Consider the following 23,898-nt stretch of genomic DNA (forward strand, 5'->3'; position numbering starts at 1 on the left):
GGAATTTCTCTTGTAAAGAGATTTTTTGGTGACAGGGAAATTCTCTGTCTTGGTGACAACAGCACAACAAGCAACAGGCACACAGATGGCAATAAAAAATTGACAGATTCTTTCCTTTCTTTGTCATTAACTTAGTATTTTTTGCTTTCAAATCCATTAGGCTCCAAACTTTAAGGCTGTAAACGTAGAGTGAATATACTTGCCTTTCTGGCAGCCCTCATATGGACAAATGCCTCCTCACTACTTGCTTGCTGTAGCAGGGTTTTCAACCCCTATGGCTTGTTGAAAACTTGAAAGCTGTGCTGCACATAGTGGTTCATCATAGTGATGTACAAGCTATATACATCCTAGGACCATTGGCAGGAAACGGTAGGATCCATTGCCCATCCAGTCTGAGATTCATAAAGCTCTGCATTTCTGTTGTGCCTGTCCCTTCTGCTTCTTCCTTTCTAGTCTGAGCATTGCTGTGCAGCAACGAAATTCAGAGACTTGCATTTTTTGTTTATTATTTGTTTTTATATTTGAAAAATATTTTTATAGCAAGTAGGAAGTAGACAATGAAGTGAATAAATGAATTGAGCTGAAATTACATGACTCCCAGGAGATTGATCTGTCCCCACTGCCCTGTGTATTGTCTTTTTAGCTTGAGTGACCCCAAATATATGTAGGTTTTGGAATCTTAGTTGCAATAAAAAAAAGGAAAAGAATATTTCTGTGAATTATTTCAAAACTGGTGATGTAAAAGAAACCGTTACAGCTCATCAATACAGAAATAAGGTGACAATCCTGAAATAATGGCGTGACATGAAATTTACAATAGAAGTTTATGTACACGTGTCCAGACTACAATATATTCATTATATAATTAAATGTATATACAATATTCATATAATCCTAGTTTTTTCTGCTTCCCCATATGTCCGAGAACGTTGTGAAATGATTCCATTTATGATGTGCTGGAAAAAAAAACAAGAAAAGACCTTCTGTCTTTAGTATGGGTGATGTAGGTACTATAGTACATTGATTTATTGATTTATGCAGAGGATCCTCTCCTAGCAACCTACATATTAATTACGTTCTCCTTAAACTTTTATCTTTAGAAGCAAGTAAGAGCCCGGCAACCTATGTCCCACACACATACATAAAAAGCACAAGCACCTACGATTCATGTGCATATGTAAACCACAGTTGTGTAATGCATATTGGGTATTGCTTTGCATGCTGCAGTAGGTGGAATAATTCAAGGGCCTTTATTTATAGGTATTCTACACTGGTGCTATAAAAATTTTAAAGTGTTGTCTATGGATAATGAGTAACCTAATTTATTGCAATCCATAGTTTAGGCTTGATATATTTATTATTTATTTTCCCATCATAATCTCTTGTTTTGTATTTTACAAAACCAGGGATTTCATTGTAATAAAATTATTTTAGATGTTTTTCTAACTAACAAGTAAAGGATTATTGCAGTTGTACAAATATCAGGAGACCTAAAAAATTTGCAGCTGCTGCCTTTATATTATTCAGATTTCTGCTTTTAAACAATTTTAAAGTTTTTAGACATTTTAAGTAAACCTAAATCCAAAAATATACATTTTAATGTTTCAAAAGATAGGAAACAAATCTTTGGCAGGAAAAAACATTGTTGATGGTATACCAAAAGGTAAGCAAAAAGAAAAAGCCCTTTGTTGGGGTTTACTTGTACTAATGAATGAGCCGCTTTGCATTTCTTTAACTGACTGTTTAAGTTAAATTTGATTAATTTCCAACATAAACAAAAGCAACATGAAGGAATAAAAGCTTCCCACTATTTCTGACTATATCAGTAATAGGGTAATATTGGGGTTTGTAACCAGGAAATCCTGCAACAGGGGTAGCTATATGCCAAGCCAGTGCTTTGAAGGTTAAAGCTTCATCTAACACGCCTTGTATTTTTGCTGTGAAATTGAAACTAAATTATTTTTGGATAATTTGGATATAGTTGATGCTGATGGTTGTGATGCTATTTTGATGCTTTTATGTAAAGCAGCGTTTGCTATGTATCTGTTATAAAGCAGTACAAAACACCCAGGGCAGACATTTTACAAGTCATGATCATTAATCATAAGCTTGTGTCACCATAACCATGAAGATTCTAAAATATGAAATGTTTTAGAGTAAATTCTAGATCAGGGATTCTCAAACTTTTTAATGTGGAGGAACCCTTGATATAAATTTCAGGTCTTCAGATAAACAACAGTGCCTACAGCTAAAAAGGTCACTTAGGGCTTGTTTTAAAAGAGAACCCTAGGCCTATAATAATGTGCTCCCACTCCCTGGAATGTCAATAAGTCCTCCTGGATCTTTGTGTGCAGTGCTGAAGTGACTGACATTTTACAAAATGACATCAATGAGAAGGTTGGTGACCAGCAAAATAGGCTGCTTTGGTGACTGGTCCAATCCAATTTATTGTTTGTTAAAAATCTACTGAAAGGAAACTAGACAAAAAAATCGTCGTCTACGGTGACCCAGGGAGATTTCTTGATTATTTTTACCAAATGATGCTCAGTCATGCTGATAAGAACTCCGTCTGTTTTTGATTTTTTTTTGTAATTTTTATTACAATTTTTTTTAATTACTTCTATTTATAAAAAAACAACAAAAAAATATATATCTATGGCATTTTTGCAGCAGTCGGCTGACCTTTTTGTAGTGAAAACCTTGACACCTCTCCTATGTTGGCAAATGTGTATAAAAGATCACTGTGGCAAAAATGATATATCTATAACTAAAACCTTATTACAAAAATGTAAGAGCAAGCTAATATTTTCTATTTATTAAAATAAAAACTGTTTTGTGTCATGCCCGTTTGGTTTTAAGTTTCTGTTGAGTCTGTCATCCTGTAAACTTTCACCGATTGCGAGAGATTAATAAATAAAGCGATTCTGTAACTGAGACTTGTGGCTTGTATATTCCTTGCTTGGGAACTGGTCTGGGCTTGCTTTCTCTGCTGTAGAAATTGTCAGATGCATCATTAATACGGTAAGATCTTTTGTCACTTCAGCTTTCTCTGTTCAGCTGACAGTTTCCATGGCCATGCTGAAACATACGCTGCAACATACCTTCTTTACCTGCCTGGTTGCATTTTATTCAATATTCTTTGTTAAAATGTGGAGGAACGTGTGTAAAACAATGTAGTTTTTCACAAAAGAAAGATTTTGTATATTGGCAGATAGTGCATTCATTTTATAGTGACTTTTATGGAGAAATGCTTTTACTAATGTCTATCCAATATCACAATATTTTAAGTCCTATGTCTGGCTAGTTATCAGTAATTTGGTTTGTTTGTATATGAATCAATGTGTCTGAAAGTTGGGATATGTAATATTTTTTTTTTTCTTTATATAGAATTTGCTCTCTCCCAGGTTGTTCAGTTGATGTCTGAATAGAAAGGTGAAAAAAGCTGTATGTAATGCAGCTCATAGTGTGAGGGCTGAGGGCTTTATAGGTCTGATCAGAGCCACATGGTTGCTGGTTCCTAACTTTAAAGATGGGTTATGGGGATTAATTTGTTGGCGAGCAGAATATCTGTATCTAATGGTCAAATGTGCTCACACACAGTGTTACAACTTATTTAAAACTTGGTGAACACAGAAAGTGGGTTGTCAGCATCTTCTAACGGGACTTAAAAGAAAGTACAAGAGCCTGTAAAGATAGGTGCAGAGCTACAGGCAACTGCCTTTTACAAAATTGAGTTTTTTTTTTTTTTAATTTGAAAACATTAGATCTAAAAGATAAGTCGTTCACCTGCAAGAAACCATTTCCCTGGTTCTGCCGGTACTAAAGTAACGCAGCAGGAGAAGGCGGGTGGACCTAGACCTAGAACTTTTGTGATTGTTCCTATTACTTCCTTTTTCAAAGCTGTTTTTATTTTGTCCATATTTGTATAATTTATATTATATTTTCTGTCTAGGTGTCAGCTGCGATGCATGTTTAAAAGGAAACTTCAGAGGCCGACGATACAAGTGTTTAATTTGTTACGATTACGATCTGTGTGCATCTTGTTATGAAAGTGGTGCGACGACGACAAGGCATACAACTGACCATCCGATGCAGTGCATATTGACAAGGGTAGACTTTGGTATGTATTTTCATTTATTTTCTCACTTTATAAGAAGTTTATAGTATGATTTGCTTTTTCTCTGTGACTTTATGCATAGTGAATTGCCTTTCTTTTTTAAAATGTTATGTTTATTACAATAAAGGATGGTGGTATTTTTTGCAGTTTGTCATTTGACATGGCAGGACACTGCACAAAAAAGTGACATCTGTTTTGGCTCTCTTTCTTTCTTTCTCTCTCTTTTGTTTGACTTCTTTATTTGCTTATATAGTAGTATAGGGGAAGAATAATTGAGGATGACATAAAAAAAAAAAATGTTATATACTATGCCATGTAAAATCATAAGCTTATACATTTTTTAATTGTGCATTCTGTTTCCTAACAGATTTATACTATGGTGGGGAAGCTTTCTCTGTAGAACAACCACAGTCTTTTACTTGTCCTTACTGCGGTAAAATGGGTTATACAGAGACCTCGCTACAAGAGCATGTTACTTCAGAGCATGCAGAGACATCAACAGAAGTGGTAAGTACATTTAGCAATACCCTACTTGCATAAGTGAGATAAAATGGCAAAAAAAAAAAAAATTCTCTTGGTTTGATCAGTGTAGATTTAAGCACCTTTACATTTGTTCTTGTTTAAGATACAAATGACAAAAAGGTATTTTATTAAGCTTCTTTTAAGAGTCATACCATTTAAAATAATGTAGATGGGACACTTCAAGCTAGTCACCAAAAACAAACATTAAGAAACTTAAAACACAGAGGTTTTGCTGCCTATATTTGCAAATGTTGTATCCAAGGCATGTCTGTAAAGTGTGATTCTGAACTCAAAACTACCTGAATCCCTACCTATGTGGTGTATATCGCAAAGGTATATCGTAAAGTATATCGCAACAGTTTGTATACCGCAAACTGTTGGTTTCATCAGGGAGACCCACCCTTCTTTTTAAAGTAACACCACCACACAAGAAGTGCAGTTATCTTCTTAGACATTTGAAGTATTCTAGTGCACGTCTGCACCTAAAAAGCTGTCATATACCAATCAATTAAGTCTTATATTGAACCTAATTTCATACTCAAACAAGCTACCTCTGCTGTAGAAGTCTGGTTCCCTGCAGTCTCTCTTTAAAAGCTTTGACCAGGCTTTTTTTTTCTTATTTCATCCTGTAAAATGCAGGACTGTCATCCCTATAATCCTTATCCACAGCTCACCGTATAATAGCATGGCGGTCAGTGGGAAGAATGCCTCTTACATTGCTGGCCAGTGGGAAGGCTGCCACCCTTACAGATAGCTAAAAAGGTCATTTTAATCTGTTAAACTGACCTGATAATCACACTGCATAGAACTGATTCAATTTCACAACCAGAATGGGCATTTTATGCATTTAGAACAATGGAAAACACTGTGTCCCAAGTTTAAAGCCGAAGCCTTTACTTAGTGTACATCTGGTATTTGAAAAGGAGTCTTAAACACTCCAAAAATACTTTGAAGCATACAAAGGTTACTTGTGGGGATGTTTTGCCTAGAGATTGTGGACAGTTATAAATGTTTTCATACAAGATTCATAAAACTTTTGCCTACAGATTTGCACATTTTTTGGGGTATTCTGTTTAAAAATCTGTGAATCATGCGAGAAAACATTTTAAAATAGATTCCCTTATGTGTAACTTAAACTTGACTAGATTCTTTTAGTTTTGTTTCCCCTATAATGACCTCCTACTACTTCTTGTAGTGACACTGTTATCTCCCTCAAACAATTACTGGCAGAGGTTTACAAATGTTTTAGATTATTTCCACCTGAAGCAGGCAGTGTTATTTTAAAATATACCCTACATCTCTGGCTCACCTAAATCATCAATTTTCCTAAGTTCATTCAACCCAAACTGTTTTTCACCAAAACGGAATCTTCAACTGCTGGTTTAAAAATCGTGTATCTACTATTATGTCTCAAATTCTTCAAGAGGAACCTAAACCTTTATTAACAAAGTAATGGCATGACATATATAGATGACAACCCTTCCATGTAGTCCATTGATTAGCTTTCCTCCTCCTGATTTTTTTTTTCCTTCTCCCAACCTTATCAGCTTAGCTCTGCTCTGCCATTTTGTAATACTGGAACTGGCTCTCTTCCTCAACTCCTTATGGCTGGGTTTTTCTTGTGGTATGTGGCGCTGGCCGAAATCAAGTACTGCATTGGCGGCAGTACATGGTTTTCTGTGGACTTTTTTACAGCGGGTTATGATACTTGCATATCTCATGCTGTAAACCAGGAATACTTTTTGTCCACAGAGACCAGCTAAATGGTGCCTACATCATTCTAACAAGACGTTAATAAAGCACTGGGGACACCCAACATACAAAATGGTATTTAAAAGAAAAAAAAAATTGTTAGACAAAAAAGAAAAGGCTGTGGTGGGATCATTTTATTAAAATGATGGTAGGTCTATTTTCAAATACAAAAGTAATAAACATTATTTACAGCATGGCCATTTTCAAAGTTACCTAAAAATGAAAAATCAAAACTATGCTTTTCCAGATCAGTGACTAAAACTATTAAAGCCAAATGGTGAGCATGGCTGACAACTATGCATACAAAATGGTAGGTCATAAATGACCGCTTCCATGGTTCCCACTTGGTCCACATTACATTTAAAGCAACATATGCCTGCCATAAATATTTATAATAATGCAGAAATACTACATTTCCTCCTTTGGGGGGTCACTATTAATAGACTGGAGATAATCTCCGACTACTGGTTACTATGCAACAAGCGTATGTTAGTTCTGGTTTTGTTGCATTTCCATGGCTACATGTCAACATAGGACCCCTTGCTGTATAATTAAAGTAATATTTTCTATACTAAAACGTTTTTTAAGTGGCAGCTATTATGAAAGGCAGTCCTTGAAACTTGGTGCTTTCTAATTTAAATTTTTACTTTTGAGGGTCAGGGTTTTCTTAAGCTGACTTCCTCAACCGGACACAATTTTATTTCTATAATGTGTTGACTACCTCGAGACCTCTGCAATCATTTTGCATTGGATATTAGAGATTTGTTGGTGTTTGAATGTAGTCTGACTTTTCTATAGACTTTGTGATATGTTCACTAAAATGCTCCTAGCAATATTATAGTCCTTTTCTATTGCCCAGCATTTTTATTGATTCTTGTAAATTTTTCTCTGACAAACTTGTAACTTTTTTTTTTTCCTCTGCAGATTTGTCCAATTTGTGCAGCATTACCAGGGGGAGATCCAAATCACGTCACAGATGATTTTGCTGCCCATCTTACACTTGAACACAGAGCTCCCAGGGATCTAATATCCTTTTTTTTTTCTTTACCTTTTCTTTTTTTTTTTTTTTAAACATTTTTTATTTGTTTGGGATTGGGGAAGGGGAAGATACATTAAATGAAAGATACAAAAAGGTAGAGGTAGAGCAGCGCACAACCTCTGACTACACTGTCTTGCGTGTAAATGAATAGCCTATAAAAGTCCACGCTACAGTAATCGCATTAATGTAAGCGGTAGAGGAAAAAAACCTGACGTGATAGAAGAAAACTAACTGCACTTTCAGAATCTGCATACCTACGAGGGGGTGCTGAGAATTTCCTGGCTTTGCCCCCTTCCAGATGAAATAGAAAAATGAGTGTGTGGGCATATGACAGCCTAATATCTTAGTATGTAACTGCAAATATCAGGTCTTTGCGATTCCTAAAACTGTTTTTTCTTTTAGTGAGAAGCTGTGATGGCAGAGGCATAAGCAAGTTTCACGTTGTTGGAGTTATGGGCTGTCATGAAGTTTTTGTTTCTCCAGGAAAAATCAGCAAAGGACATTCACACTGAGATGTCACAAACCTACAGCACTGTCAAAACCTGGATATCTCATTTCAAGACTGGGCATTTCACCGTTATAGATGAGCCCCGCAGTGGGCGCCCCCCAATCTCAACTGACCCGGCAACCTGCAATGCTGTCCATGAGCTGGTTACTGAGGACCGGCCAATATCTGCAAAAAAGATAGCCCAGATACTTGACATTTCACAGGAGCATGTGTTGGGTTTATCACCACTATCCTAGACATGCGCAAGCTTTTAGCGAAGTGGGTGCCGAAATGTTTGAACAGTGATCAGAAGAAGGAACGAGTTGAAGCATACAAAGCTGTTTTGGCCCATTTTGAAGCTGTACAAGACTTTTTGGCTAAGTTAGTGAATGAGGATGAAACCTGGCTCCACATCTATGGTCCTGAAACCAAGGAACAGTCAAAGGAAGGAATGGCGCCACAGTGGGTCCCTGCAGCAGAAGAAGTTCGGATCCCAGAAGTTGGTCAAAAAAGTCATGGCGTCTGTTTTCTGGGACAAAGATGGTATTCTGTTGGTGGACTACCTACCTCAGGGCTCTAGTATCACCGGACAGTATTATGCTAACCTCCTGGACCAGCTGAAGAAGGCATACGAGACTAAACGCCTCGGAAAGTTGGCCAAAGGGATCCTTATTTTTTTTTTTTTTTTTTTGCAAGACAATGCACCTGCGCTCACGTCCAATGTTGTGGCTGCCAAATTGAACACCCTGGGTTTCAAATTGGTCCACCATCCTCCCTACTCACCTGACTTGGCCTCTTCGGACTATTATCTGTTCTTGATTTTGAAGAAACACCTGAAGGGGCAAAGTTTTCTGACTTCAAAAATGTAGTTGAGAGCTGATTTGCGGCCCAGCCAAAGGACTTTTATTTGAATGACCTAGAAAAACTGCAACTACGCTGTACCAAGTGCATCAGTCTCGGGGGAATGTGTTATACCTCTTTCTGGGCAAAGCCAGGAACTTCTCAGCACCCCCTCGTATTTTAGTGTAAATAAGCTTGAAAATTGAAGTCAACAAAAAATGTGTCCAAAATTGTTCCCCAGTGTTATGAATGCTACAGCAACACGCACGGCTCCAAGACTTTTGTAGAGCTGCTGTTTGGAATGGTCTTCCTCGTCCTATTCAGCTTGCTCCTACTTTGTGCTCATTTAAAAGAGCACTCGAAACGCAAATTTTTTTTACCTCGCCTACCCATCTTCTTCGTCTCCTAAACCCTCACTGCTTCCTACCACTCCATTTGTCGTTTCCTATTGTGTGATACTCCCCCAGCTCCTAGATTGTAAGCTCTTCGGGCCAGGGTCCTCTCCTCCTCCTCTGTCACTGTCTGTATCAGTCTGTCATTTGCAACCACTATTTAACTTGCAGCGCTGTATAATATGTTGGTGCTATATGAATCCTGTTTATTATTAATAATAGTAATAATATTTATGAAAGCAGCCAGTCACTGCTTGAAGTAATACCACAGTAATTAAGTGGGGAAGTCCTAATTTTTGTTTTCCTGACCAACAGCTTCAGGGTAAATTGAGCAAACTATCTGAACATATTTCTTTCAATTTATCATTTTTTGCTATTGGTTTTTCTTAACTTTTTTCTTATGATGAATCCAGTGGAGTTCGACATGTACGAAGGATGTTTCACCCTGGCCGAGGGCTAGGAGGGCCACGAGCTCGCAGATCAAACATGCACTTTACTAGCAGTTCCACTGGAGGGCTTTCATCCTCACAGAGCTCGTATTCACCAAGCAATAGGGAAGCCATGGATCCTATAGCTGGTAAGTTATGGCCTTTAAACATGGGCCTTAATACATTTATTTAGTTTTCTAGCTGTGTTGTTGCATGCAATACAAATTAAACATAACTCCATGTGGGGGCTATATTCTAGTGACTGCAAAAAACTTTATTGCTGAAGGGGCGGGCCATGTATCTTCTCTAACTAAACCTGCATCTTGGCAGTCTTTATAATGTAAACTGAGCTTTGCATGAGGTGCATAAAAAAATGTATACTCGATCCACTAAATAAGAATTTTTTACCTAATGGAAAATCAGTTTAGGGATATCTCTTTTTGCTACTTACTTTATCTGAAATCTCATTAAAAATCAGAACACCACCATGACTGGCTTTTTGATTGACAAAGCTATGTGGAAATCTTTATATGGCGCTTCAACCTCCATTTGATTGGCTTTTCCTAATGAATCTTCCATCTTTTTTTTTTTTTTTTTCTGTCAAAATCAATCATGAAAAGTCTTAGTTTTAATAGGTTATTGTGTAGTTTGATGTTTTATTCCAATTGCCATCAAGTTCCATTTTAAGCTTTTATATCCAAGATGCCTAAGCTTTTTCAGCTTGTGCTTTAATAATTATTATGATTTATTTAGCAATATGTAGAAGCAGGACTAATCTTCTATATGAAAAAATTGTGAGTAGGCAGGTTTTTTTTATTCCAAAACTGGGGACAGGCAATGTCTCTTCTGCAATAATACAAACTTACCTGCCTGTTTGCAATTTTTTTCTATAATGTAGACTAAGCTGTGCATAATGTCGGCGTAGCTGTCTGCTGAATGATTTCCTATGTTCAGGAGTTGTCATTCTGGCCTAGCCAATCAAAATACCTGAAATTCCCAAATTTTGGAGATTTGGAAGTGAAGGTGCCAGTGTCCACGGTGGAGCAGGGATAGATGAGTGTAATTTGAAAATTGTATTCAGGTAAGTTTATTATTGCAGAAACAACATCACCTGTCCTTTTGGTATCAAAAGAACCTACCTGCTTGCAATATTTTACTGTTTAAGTTTCACTTTTAATAGAAATATTTCAAAAAGAGTTGTATTTAAGTACCTTTGTCTGCATTCAAATAAAGGAATTTCATATTTTTGAATTTTTCTCTTTACAGAGTTATTATCTCAATTATCAGGCGTTAGGCGTTCAACGGGTGGTCAGCTCAACTCCTCGGGGCCTTCTGCCTCTCAACTCCAACAGCTACAAATGCAGTTACAATTAGAGCGGCAGCAGGCACAGGCAGCGCGGCAACAACTAGAAACGGCACGTAACGCAACTAGGCGCAACAATGCAAGTAGTGTCACTACCACCATTACCCAATCAACAGCAGCAACCAACACATCCAATACGGACAACAATCAACAAACTATACAGAATTCACAGTTTCTCCTCACAAGGTATTCATGTATTGTGAATTATGAGTGTTGTTTTTCAATTTAAGCCCTTTTTTTTAGGCTTGTAAACCATTAAATATTTTTCCTCAAGGATTTTTTTTGCTGCTTTTATGTTGTTTGAAGTTAGAATAAACTAAGAGGGTTAGAAGAAGTCTGCACTTTCCTGGTAAAATAAAACTGAAAGTGATCTTGTATTTTGCAAAGTTTCAATATTTTTTTTCTGAAAGTCAGTACTTTCTACTCTGGGTATAGATAGAGTCAAAACTAAATAGACCAAATATGGCCATAGTTATTTAAAGGATACAATAATTTTATACACAATACAGTTATCCTGTGTGCTTTTATTTACCCTAATCAAAACAAATCCACTCTCCCTTCTCCGCTGATTTATACTGTCCCCCAGCTTTTGATCACCAATATAGTGTTGTGTATATAGTACAGAGATTAAATCACTGACCATTGCTGTACAAAATCCCATTACCACTTTCACAAAAGGACAATCACACTTGCAAAAAGTGGAGATCTGTTTTGTGATCACCACTTGGTTATTAACAGGATCCTAAATGTATTTTGGTCCCGTTGACTAGGAGTGTTTATTGAGACCAGAAAAGAGGTACGTAATGTCTGTGGGTTGTTTTGGTTTAGGCCTATTTAGGGCCACATATTTTTTAAATAGTGTTCATTATTATTCATTATTATTCATTATTGTGCCATGTAAATACAGCTTGCAGTTCATATTAAGGCGGTTACATGCTTCACCATACTCGGTTGTCATACACTGTTTAAGAGCAACAAAATAAAGACTGATGGAGCGGGGAGGTGGCCACGCACTGTACATGTAGGTATACCTTGCTTGATAGGGGAACATTGGTGCTGTCACTTGAGTCTTTTGGCTTTAAAAGTGTCTGAGAAGAAAGTATTATATATATAAAATATATATAAAACTTTTAGTGGTAATATTTATTTCTTAGGATGCTTATCTTGTCTTTTATTTGCTTTCCCCAATCTAACGCAGATTGAATGACCCGAAGATGACAGAAGCCGAACGACAGTCAATAGAAAGCGAACGGGCCGATTGCAGTCTCTTTGTCCAGGAGCTGTTGCTTTCTACATTAATGCGGGAAGAAAGCTCCTCCTCAGATGAGGACGAGCGAGGGGAAATAGCCGATTTTGGGGCTATGGGTTGTGTAGATATAATGCCTTTAGATGTTGCTTTAGAAAACTTAAATCTCAAAGAGAGTAATAAAGGAAACGAGCCTCCGCCACCTCCTCTTTGATGACATCCCCCTTTGCAGACAATGTCCTCTGTGCTGTAACTGCCAATGAAAGTGGACAAACAACTATCTTTGGGTTTGTTTTGGTGATTGTAATTTCCAGTCTGTCACTCTTGTTACATTGTGTACATTCAAAAAAGTAAAAAAAAAAAATGTAAAAAAATTGAAAAAAAAAAAAAAGACAGAAGCAAATATATATGACAAAATCACTTAACTAATTTTTACTTCTAGCAAATATACATAGGTAGCAGTTCCAGAGGCAGCCGTCTGCTTCCTGTACCTTGATGTAAACAAAAGTAAAGCTCTCCTAATCTCCCACATTCAAACTGAAGAGGAAAAATCTATATGGATTAAAAAAAATCTCTAATGAAGCTGCTGTGTGTATTTATGAATATTAATTAATAAAAACTGCTTGGATGGTTTACCATAACTACTGCATGAGGTTTTTTGCAGCGTGCATGAGTTTTTAGTGACATTGTCATTAAGAAAAAAAAAAAAAAAAAGACGAATCAGAAAGAAATTCTAAGACTGTTAAGCCGTAAATCCCAAAGCTTTCCTAAACATTATTCAAAAGGTTACAGCACCTGACGACATGCAAAGATAACCTAAACTAGTGGGTTTCTGCCTTGGATCTTTTGAATAATGTACGACTATTTTATGTGAGTGAAAAGCAAGTTCTGCAGTGGCGTGAACTGTATGTCTGCTTGGATTTTCATGTGACAATTTCTCTAAAATGCCATCATATGCAGTTGCCACTAGAAAGGTGTTTTACTAAATTATAAATAGTTTTAAAGGAAAATCTTATAGATTTATTGTGTATTTTGCTATGTATACTGTTAAGGCATTATTTAATCATTAGATGGCAGCATTGTCTTTTTTTTTTTTTTTTTTTTTTTTGATTTAATAGAGATACATGAGGCCTCGATATATGTTGCCTGTAGCAGCCAATGAAATATCTCCCCTCATTTTCTAGTTTGGGCTGGAAAATGACAGCTGGATTTTGATTTTGAGCATGGGTGTTTTCCTTTTTAGACACCTTTGATAACATGAGGCCTAATGTATGAAGGTCATCTGAGCTATCTATGTGGATGATCTTGAACCACATCAGTAAATGCAAATATGCAAAATTTACTCGACGGTGACTTTTTAATTCTAATTGAAACCTTAAACACAGTAATATATTGACATTACAGTCAAGCCGCTGTCAGAAATTGCAATTTATGTGATCCTTCAAGCAAACCTTGTTCATCAATGTTTAATTTTTTCTCTTTTGTTTGTCTTCATGTGGTTGTTAACAAAGCCTTTTCAATTGTTCCGTTTGTTTTATCCAGGTGTAGATTATTTCATTTAAGTGCTGTTTAAAGGCAGACGTTGGCCCGAGTTATGTTGTCTTAGTTTAAAAAAAACAAATATTCTTTTCACATTTTTTTTTTTCTTGAGTTTTCCTATTTATGTATTTGCTTCCTAGTTTGCAGAGATTGTCCACAAAAAAGGAGAGCTTGAGGATTTTTCCTCCCAGGCTTTGTCAGTATATAATACATAATTCCTAATGCTATTGTTAGCACTTTTTTATTTATTGTAACTGGTTTTTCTTTTGGCATACAAGTAAAAAACCTTTGATTAAAAATCATGCCACCTACATGCCTATACTATTAATCCTATATGAAAATTATGTACAGTGTTTAGTGTACAGTGCATAGAATTTCATAAAGGTCCCGACACAGTGGGTAGCAGGTTACTTTTTTTTGTTTTGCAATGTACAGTTAGAATATAAAGAAAATAAAATGACAAAAGAGTATGCACAGCTTTCTGATAAATTTACCAATATATTATCACTTGATCATGTTTGCATTTATTCCTCTTATTCCCTCTCCTTCACTTGACAACTGGCAGTTGTTGCAGCATCACCTTGTGCGCAATTGGAAATACAGTGGTGTGTTGTAACCCACAATAACACTGGGTATATTAGTGATTGTCCCTCTCACATATATACTGCTGACATGTATTCCTGCAGTGTTGCACTTGAATGTTTCACCCCAACCACGCGAGGGTTATGGTGCTGAAAGGATAAAATGAGGAGGTGATGCCGATCTTCTAGTCTTCTGTTTTGTAGCAGTTTATCCCATTTTTCTTCCTTTTTTTTTGTTGTTGAAAATTTCGAGAAAAAAAGAAGTTAAAACTTACAAAAAAAAAAAAAAAAACTCAACAAAACGTTTCTTCAAGCTGTAGTCTTTTAAACACATTCTGCACATTACAGCTATAAGTTCGGTTCAATAAAGCATTTTCAAGACTGTTGCCCCCTTGAGTTTCTTTGCGAGTAAATAATGATATTGCGAAATGCAGAGGAGTATTACCTCCAGAATGATGACAGAGCTGTCTTTTTATTCTGCAAAGCACCCATGTTTGCTGGATAACAATAAAATACACAACAGGTTTTTCCTTCACTAGTGGATTTCAAAAGAGCAGAAACCATTTCCAAGTTTGAAAGGAAGGATACAATTTTGTGAAAGATGGCTGCACATATAAATTTCAGTGTAGCTAGTGGTAAATGGGAGATGCATGAAACTTGGTGGGGCTAATTCAAAAGGCAGGTGCTTTTAATAGACAGTTACAATCCGGTTCCTAAGATTTGTCCAGGCCCAACGTGTTTTAAAATCTTTTGTAACCAGCCACTTTAAAATAACATGTGTTTTTCCTCGGATAAGTGCATAAAATCCAGTTACCGTATTTTTTGCAGTATAACTGGGGGAGAAAAGTTAGTGCGTCCTATACGACAAAGGTGTGATAAAATAACTAAAATAATATACTCACCCGATACCCGATCCTGCGTGTGTCTCTGGCTGCAGCAGCGTCTGTCTCCTCTCCTCTGGCAGCAGCATGTGTCTTCTCCTGTCTGTAAAGCAGAGCGAAAGAAGCCGGCACAGCGCCACCTGCTGTTCCCTGTCCTAACTGCCGTACAGTGGAAAACAAGCACAGAGTGATCAGAAGGGGAGTTTGAATGACAGAGTGATCAGAAAGGAATTTTGAATGACACAGAGTGATCAGAAAGGGAATTTGAATGGCACATGAGTGATCAGAAGGGGAATACCGGTATGAATGATCAGAAGAGGAATAATCTTTCAGAATCTTTTTTTTCTAGATTTTCCTCCTTTAAAATTGGGTGCGTCTTATATTCTTATAGGGTGAAAAATACGGTATCTTTTCTGTGAGGGTAAAAAAAGATTGTTACTGGACATGTTTGTTAAACACTTTACATGTAGACACAGTGCCATCTACTGGTGGCCAACAACAATGCCCAAAAAATCATTTGATCATGTGAGCCACTCTAACCAACTCAAATGTACAAAATACTTTTAAGTTGGGGAAAAAAAAAAGAAAATCACAGACTGATCCTGAAATTTGTCCTTTTGTTTTTGTTTAAGAAAAACACACCATGCATTTTTTTATTCAAAGTAGTTTTATTGGCGTTTCTATTGATTAATGTTTTGAATATTATCAGTGATATAAACTGATATTTATTTTTACCTTAATTTTGTTTTAAACATCTACACCATGTCAACTAAAGCCTACAGTACATTGTGACATGTTCCAAATGTGTTTTATGGGTTCAAGTATTAGTCCAATTTTTACAGCCTTAATCTTTGTCACAGATAGCCAGCCAGGAGTTGGCATAGGAAATTGTCTTTGGTAAAATTTTATTTAACTAGAACTAATAAAATCCAGTACTCTGATTCCCTTCCAATATAGAAAATATAATTTTCAATGATTCTGGTTATAATCATATTGCTACAATATAAATTAGTTGATTCAATAATGCACAATAAATGGCCCTAAAAAAATAAAGCTGATATACTGATTGCCCAAATCAGACACTGGCATTTGTTCATTTCCATCAGAGTATCTACTGTGAATATAAAAAGTGTGCACTCCCAATGTTTAAATGTTTTTTGTAATGTAAGAAAGTGCCACAATAAATTATTTCAAAACTTTTCCCACTGTTTATTATGACTTATAACCTGTACAATTCAATTGAAAAACCAACCAATCTGTTAAGGGAATAAAAAAAAAAAAATAATAAAAAGTACAAGAAGCTGATTGCATAAGTGTGCACAAAAAACTAATATTTTTAGCCACACTCACTGCTCCCCACGATTCAGCGGCATCCTCCAGCACTCCCTGGCCGGCTTCTGCATTGCATCCTCTGCTTGATCGATGTGATGCGTGAAGTGTCAGTAAACTGGGGAGGCGTGGCCTGGTGGAAAATTTAAAGCAGATTACATTGTAATCTGCTTTTAGCATATTCATCACAGTAATAAAGTTAAAAAAATAAATCCAAAAGTTTGTTAGTCTAATATTGTACCCTTGTTTGGACAAATTTCAGTGTTTCTGATCTGAATAAATTATTAAATTCATTGTTATTTTATTTCATTATATTTTATGATTGATTTGTGTTTCAAACTATCATACCTGGGAGTTTTTCCTAAGAATTCCTAAGGCCTACATAATTAAACAATAAATTTCCATGCAAAACAATGTACCGCTTTTGACATGAAAATACTGACATAATTAGACCGCCAGGACTTTTTTTTAATTACAGCATTCAGTCTTTCTCAGCGATGGGCGCACTGATTGCAAAGGCATCTGTTGTCCATACTCCTTTTCAAGTCACCCCACAACTTTCCACCCTTCAACAAAACAATGACCCCAAGAAAACATCAAATCAATTAAAAAATGGATCACAAGAAGAAAAATAAAGTTTAGGAACAGCCCAAACCAAAATACAATAAAAAACTGTGGGGGGACCAGAAGAGGTCTGCACAAGAGATGGCCTCACAATCTGACAAATTTGGAATGCTTTTGCAAGGAAGCATAGGCAAATATTGCCAAGTCTAGATGTGCCATGCTGTTAGACTGCCATGTGAATGCTGTAATTAAATTAAAAGGTGCTTCAAAAAAGTATTAGTTTAAGGGGATGCACACTTTGCAACCAGCTTACCGTACATATTTTATATTTTTCTCATAACAATTGAATTGTACAGGTTATTTTGACTTTGAATTCACATTAAAGGTGGGAAATGTTTTGAAATGTTTTGATTTAGATTTACTGTGTTCTCATTTTTGCACAGATGATACAACAGATACTGTGGACATCGCTCACTGAGTCTTTGGTGTGCAATTAATATATTAGTGAATGGCTACAGAAAAGCGTGATTGTCACTTGCCACTTGATTTATCACCAATCAAGTACTAATGTAAGTTCTAATAAATAACGTAGCTCCTTTCTATCATTTATTTAATGAAGTGTTATACAACACTTACACTGTAAAAAATGTGTCATCTAGGTAATGTAAACCACCCAAAGGGCTAACTTGAGTCAGCTGGTTGGACCGATTTACTATAAATATTTATTTTGACTCTTTGCTATTAGAGTCAAGATACCAGCATAAAGATTTAGCAAACGTCAAGAAATTCCTAAACATTTAAAACCTACCTCCAGGAAAAACATTGAAGCTGCTTTTGCAGTGAATGTTAACACTTTGCTAGGGTTAAATACCTATTTTTGTCTAAGGGTGCAGTAAAAAAACATTTTGCAGGGTCCTGCTCTGCGCATCTGAACCCCCACATTCTTATCTTTAAACGAGCTTAATGCTGCAGTTGCAGGCCCTGACATTCCCTACGGTATAGGACCAGAACCTCTAGCATTGTGGGTACAGCACTACCAAAAGGGTAGTTTTATTAGGTTACTCCAATGCATGGGCTCCCCCCACAACTACCTTCTCTGCCCAAGACATCCTCTAAAGCCTCCTACTTTAGAGATAAAATTGTCAAAATTAGACATGATGTCTTTGCTCACAGTGCCACTTCAACCATATCCACCCCTTCCACCTGTAAATCATCACTGGCCTCCCTTGGACCTGTTACTGTGGATCAAGTATCATCTTCTTTCATCATCTCCATCTACTACCTGTTCGATTGACCCAATTCCCTTTAATCTACTCTGTCCCCTCTCTTCCACCCTAGCCCCCGTACTAACCCAACTATTCAACCTTTCCCTCTCCATCCCTGTGATCTTCCCTCCGCTTTCAAACATGCCAATATTCTCCCTATCCTGAAGAAACCCTCGCTAAACCCCTCCATACATTCTAGCTACTGTCCCGTCTCCCTTCTCCCATATGTCTCCAAACTTCTTGAACGCCTTGTCTATAAAAGACTCACCAATTATCTGGACACCAACTCTCTCCTTGTCCCACTCCAGTGGCTTTCCAGCAGCCCATTCCACCGAAACAGCCCTTACTAAAGTGGCCAACGACTTCCACAGAGCTAAGTGACAAGGCAACTTTTCCCTCCTCCTTCTCCTTGATCTTTCCTCTGCTTTTGACACTGTTGATCACACCTTTATAATCCTAATCATGCGCTCTATTGGTATCAGTGCCACTGCTCTCTCATGGTTTGGTTCCTATCTGTGTGACTGCTCCTTTCAAGTTTCTTTTAGTGGTAATTCCTCCCTTCCCGTCGGTATTCCCCAAGGGTCAGTCCTTAGACTGGTTCTCGTTTCCCTGTACACCTCCTCACTTGGTAGTTTCATATCCTCCTTTGGTTTACAGCAACATCTGTATGCTGATGACACTCAAGTCTGTCTGTCCACCCCTGACTTGTCCTGGATAAGGTCCCATGCTGCCTGTTGGCCATCTCATCATCATAGATGGCTGATAGGTTTCTGAACCTCAGCCTGGATAAAACAGAACTCAACATCTTCCCCCCTCAAATTCCAAATCTCTCCCTGACATATTTATACTTTAACAACACAGTTATTTGTCCCTCCCCCCAGGCATGTTGTCTTGGCGTCACTGTTGATTCTGCCCTCTTATTTACCCCCCATATTCAGAACATTTCCAGGTCCTGTCACTTTCACCTGTGAAACATCTCCAGAATCTGCCCCTACCTGTCTCCTGAGACCACAAAACTCCTTGTACATGCTGTTATCTCTCGTCTGGACTACTGCAACATCCTTCACAGAGCTGCAGATGTGCAGGATTTAAAATTATAAATGTAGTGGTCCAGGAGGTCCGAAAGGTTGGCAGCCATTATATTTATGTCATAACAAGTATACTTTTAAAATGTATGGTACTCTCCTAATGCACTGTAAACACGCTTTAGCATAATGATGAATGCACGTAGGTTCTATAGTTCAGGAACTCCTAAGTACAGACACTTGTGGGTTGCAGCACTAATAGGAGTGTCTACAGCACAGGCTGTCTCTAAAGGGTTAATTTAAAGTTAACTTGTTGAGAGGAACAATATTTCCAATGGAATTCACAACACAAATGTAACAATGCAGAAAAGTAAATAGAGACACATTACTGTGCTTTGTGGTAGGTATCTTCAGCAAAAACGGTCTCATATACTCTTTTTCTGTCCTGGTGCCAACCCATTCAACATAACCAAAAGGTGTAAAGAAGTCCTAAAAGTGCACAAAAAAGTAAGCAATTACAGCTCCAAGGTTTCTACTTTTATGGGTTTCATTTAAAGTATAGCTCATTTCCTGGCTGATAGACTAACAGGATCATCCAGCCCACTCCCCTTGATTTGTGTTGGCCTGGCCCCCTCCCCTTTCAGCAATTTGTTTTCTGTTCTAATAGTAATTTAATCTCAGGTTTATGTATGTATGGAAAAGCAATCCCTACAAGAATTCCTATGTGCTGATACAGTGTTTGAGAGGCAGTGTTTTTAACTGGGAAATCCCATCCTTGCCGAAATGTATTATTCTCCTGTCATGGTGTTTATTTTACACAGACTTTTGCTACACTTACGTTTAGTGGAGCCACATAGTAGTTACGTGAGTCAGCTCCAGGTTAGTGATGTTCAGGTTGATTCAGTAGCTAAATTCTAATTACATTGAACTCATTACTAATTACATTGAACATTGAATTAAAAAGGGGGAATCTTTTTAGCCACAGAAAGCATCATTTATGCAGCAAGGGCAACATGGGAGAAACTCCAATCCTTCCTCTTTCACATATTACAATAATGAGTGTCTATATATTATGAGTTTAATCTTTAAAACATGACAGATTTTAGATTTTTGGTAGAATCAAATGGTAGAATGTTCCATTATTAGTATAATTCTAAAGCTGGTAGAATATACTATGAGTAGAATTATTTTGCTGCTGGACAAGACAACCTAACCCCAGAGGTTGGATTAAACCTCTCCTGATAGACTCAGGGAATTTACTGGGAAAACACATTCTAGGTACTCAATCCAATCTCTGACCTACAATTCATTCCCTCAAATCACTGACTTGAGAGAAGGAATGTAGTACTTATTACTAGAAAACTGTAGCTTTGATAATGGATTAATAATGACTGACATTTAGCACCCATGGTCAAGTATTTGGCAATGGCAGTTTAATATGAGTTTACCCCAGGATCCTTCCTATCAACCAGAGCTAATGTAACTGAAGTATGTGACCCTTTGTATCTCTGGACAGCACATAAGGCTTATGGCAGAGGGCTCCTTTTTAAAAAATGGGTCACCAAGCCATCAATGAAGTACGTTATTGGTACCAATTTTGAAAAACTAGTTGCCTCTTGGCATGTGCTCTAGGGAAAAAAATGGAGCACACGTGTCACAGATTGCCAATGCCATGTTACTATTCAAAATGATATTCCCTGAAATCCCCTTCTGATACCTAGGGTTCACTGAGGTTAAAACCAAAAGTCAGGATTACCTATTTGCCTCTAAAATCTCTTAGCATGGTACCTTATTGAGGAACTCTATTGATTCTGCCATAGCTATGGAGGAATTTAGAAGAGCTATTAAAAACCCAGCAACATGCAGGAAATATTCTTCAAATTCTTCTGACCAGTGACAACAGATGTAGGATGTGTGTTATCTCCTGAGGCACTTTTAGAGTCAAACAGAATGCTGTGGGCACACTGATGCACCTATAATGGACTTTTCCAAAGGCCCAACAATTTTGGGCTGTGGTTCATAGATATACCAATAAATTTTGGGGCCTACAGTTACCACTGGTGCCATCGGGAGACTTCCTGTTTGGTGGTCTTGAGGTGAGATCCAAGTTACTTGATATATTTATATTGTAAATAGGAAACTGTCTGCTATCTTAGAAGACAAATTTAGCACATTTCTTGAAGTTTGGCAGCCGTGAATCGACTCCACTTAACCAGAAAACTTTGATCATGCCCTGCTTAAAGTATGAGGATGCAGCCCCGTGGGATTCTCTTTTACATCCTTATTCCCCCCTTATTTTGTGTGTGTAGGCGTACATGTAAGGGGAAGTAAATGAAGCTCCTGTTTGATTCCCTAGGGATTCTTTTTGCTCCCATACGTCTCTTGGTATATGGTGGATTGCAGGTGGTGGACCTGTATGAATCATTGAGTATCCAATATCTTACTAATATCTTATTATCACTAATATCTTATTTATCACGCATGACAGATTAAGTGTTTCTCTAAAAGTTTTATTAATAAAATGTAATTTTAGGTTCTGTACCTAAAAAGTCCCATAATGTCTATGTTTATAGATACAATTGTTGGAGACCTGGGTATTCATACTGTATATGTGTAAATGCAATGGCATGCTAATAAGTAATATTTCAATGCTAAATAACATGTTCCCCTTACTTCCCCCAACAAAACTGTTCTGAAAGGCCTGATTTAATAAAGCTCCCAAAGACTGAAAAGGATACACTTTCATCAGTTAAGCTGGGTGGTTTGTTAGAAAATGTTTTAAATCCTGGACCAGATCCATTCCAGGTTTGCTGGATCACCCAGCTTCACTGATGAAAGTGAATCCTCTCCAGCCTTGGAGAGTTTCAATAAATCAGGCCCAAAGAGAAAAGAATAACTCCATATTTTTCCAAATAAAAATGATATTTCAGAAGAAGTCCCATCTTTTTTAGCATAATATGATTTTGAGAAATATATAGATCAGGGAACAAGCTTAACATAGAGGCCTGATTTTTTTAAATTTTATTTAAGAAATCTTTTGCCTCTTACTCTATTTGTAGCTTTCTGAGTTAAATTTCAATGGTAACCTCTTTGCACAGGCTAACAATAATAGTAACAATTTTTTTCTACGGATTGCAGTATCGGTGGGCCAGCTGCAATTCATATTAGGAATTCTTTTGGGGGCCAAAAAAAAGGATGTGCCAGGCCAGATTTGGCCCGCGGGCCAGAGTTTGACACCCCTGATATAGATGAAGATTTTTTTCCGTTTGGATTAGGCATCTAGAAGTTTCAAAATATCCATAATAATAATGACATATTCAAACAGAGATGGAACAAAAATCTGAATATGTTCCCAAAAACGTGAATAATTAGTAATCATTTTCAGAATGAATTCAGCAAATTCATAAAGAAATTAACAATTTATAAAAATTCAGAAAAACGATAAAAAAATAATGACTTTAAAAAAGAAAGGAAAACAGAAGAAATAGAATAGCATTGCAGAGTGGAAAGGCATATAAATGGGAATTTTGGCATCACAGAACACCAAGACACATACAGAGTCCAGTACTTGGTAAAAGTGTAGATACTTCTTCACATTTTTCCTCCACTTCTCTTGCCCAGGATAAATTGTTTCTACATTTACAAGTGGTAGTTGAACACCTAAATTGTGAAGGTAAATGTGATGTATTAGGGGGCAGACATATGGGGATGGTCTCTATGAAAAGAAAGGATTTGTCACTAAATAGTGACCAAAATACATGTAAGATACACCTGACAAAATATTTGTTAAAGAAACACATTTAGCGATACTACAGGAGATGGTCCTAAACTTTTGTTTCACACTTTTAAAACGTTTCACACGTTTTACATGTCAAGGCAGAAAGTTTACCGGTCCTATTGAACCGTTGAACTGGTATAGCATCACCATGCGGATGAAAAGGAGTGGTTCTGGTCTTGGCTTGAATGCATTCTCTTTGGTGCGCCATAATGGGCAAAGAACCTCTCCATCAGGACCTTTTCAGCAGTGATAGCTGTTTGGTCTTTTTTAGGTTATGCCTGGACATATCTGGTGAAAAACTGTTTAACAAGTATCTACACAGAGAAACAAAAGGAGGTCCAATACCTCCTAAATGAACATGTGGAATAGAGCATAATACTATGAAGAAAAAGAAAGGTAAGGTACCTTAAATGTCACCTTACCAAATGTTTTAATACCAGATAAAATATTGAAAACTTAGTCTGAATTTCTGCTGTGATATTGATGAATTTGAATTCCAAATATATTTTCAGCTTTTGGATATATTGCATCCTTCCTTGATGGAGGACCTTTATAAACGCATCCAAAATGTCTGTTAAGGGAGAATCTTACAGCTCTACTTAAGAACAACACTGACAAATGTGAACACACGTGGGAGTGCTGGGATGCTTACTATTCGCAGGCAATGGGGTAAAAATTTACAAACCATACTTGGATTTCCTGGTCATCAGCAAATTATTGTCCCACTTCCATCCCTTCTTCTGTTTTACC

At 37.0% G+C, this 23,898-nt stretch overlaps 1 protein-coding gene across 1 annotated transcript in view; it reads left to right on the plus strand.

Moving 5' to 3' along the window:
- Positions 1–14,692, plus strand: part of KCMF1 (potassium channel modulatory factor 1) — a 28,206-nt gene extending 13,514 nt beyond the window's left edge. Inside the window, exons 2-7 of the mRNA XM_072405288.1 lie at positions 3,953–4,120; positions 4,485–4,624; positions 7,316–7,417; positions 9,552–9,726; positions 10,844–11,126; positions 12,139–14,692. Of these exons, the coding sequence (XP_072261389.1) occupies positions 3,953–4,120; positions 4,485–4,624; positions 7,316–7,417; positions 9,552–9,726; positions 10,844–11,126; positions 12,139–12,400 (1,130 nt within the window). The 3' untranslated portion in view covers positions 12,401–14,692. The remainder of the gene's footprint in view (positions 1–3,952; positions 4,121–4,484; positions 4,625–7,315; positions 7,418–9,551; positions 9,727–10,843; positions 11,127–12,138) is intronic.
- Positions 14,693–23,898: the final 9,206 nt, after the last annotated feature.

The sequence above is a fragment of the Pyxicephalus adspersus genome, chromosome 3 (genome assembly GCF_032062135.1).
Source record: "Pyxicephalus adspersus chromosome 3, UCB_Pads_2.0, whole genome shotgun sequence".
Classification (NCBI taxonomy): Eukaryota; Metazoa; Chordata; class Amphibia; order Anura; family Pyxicephalidae; genus Pyxicephalus; species Pyxicephalus adspersus.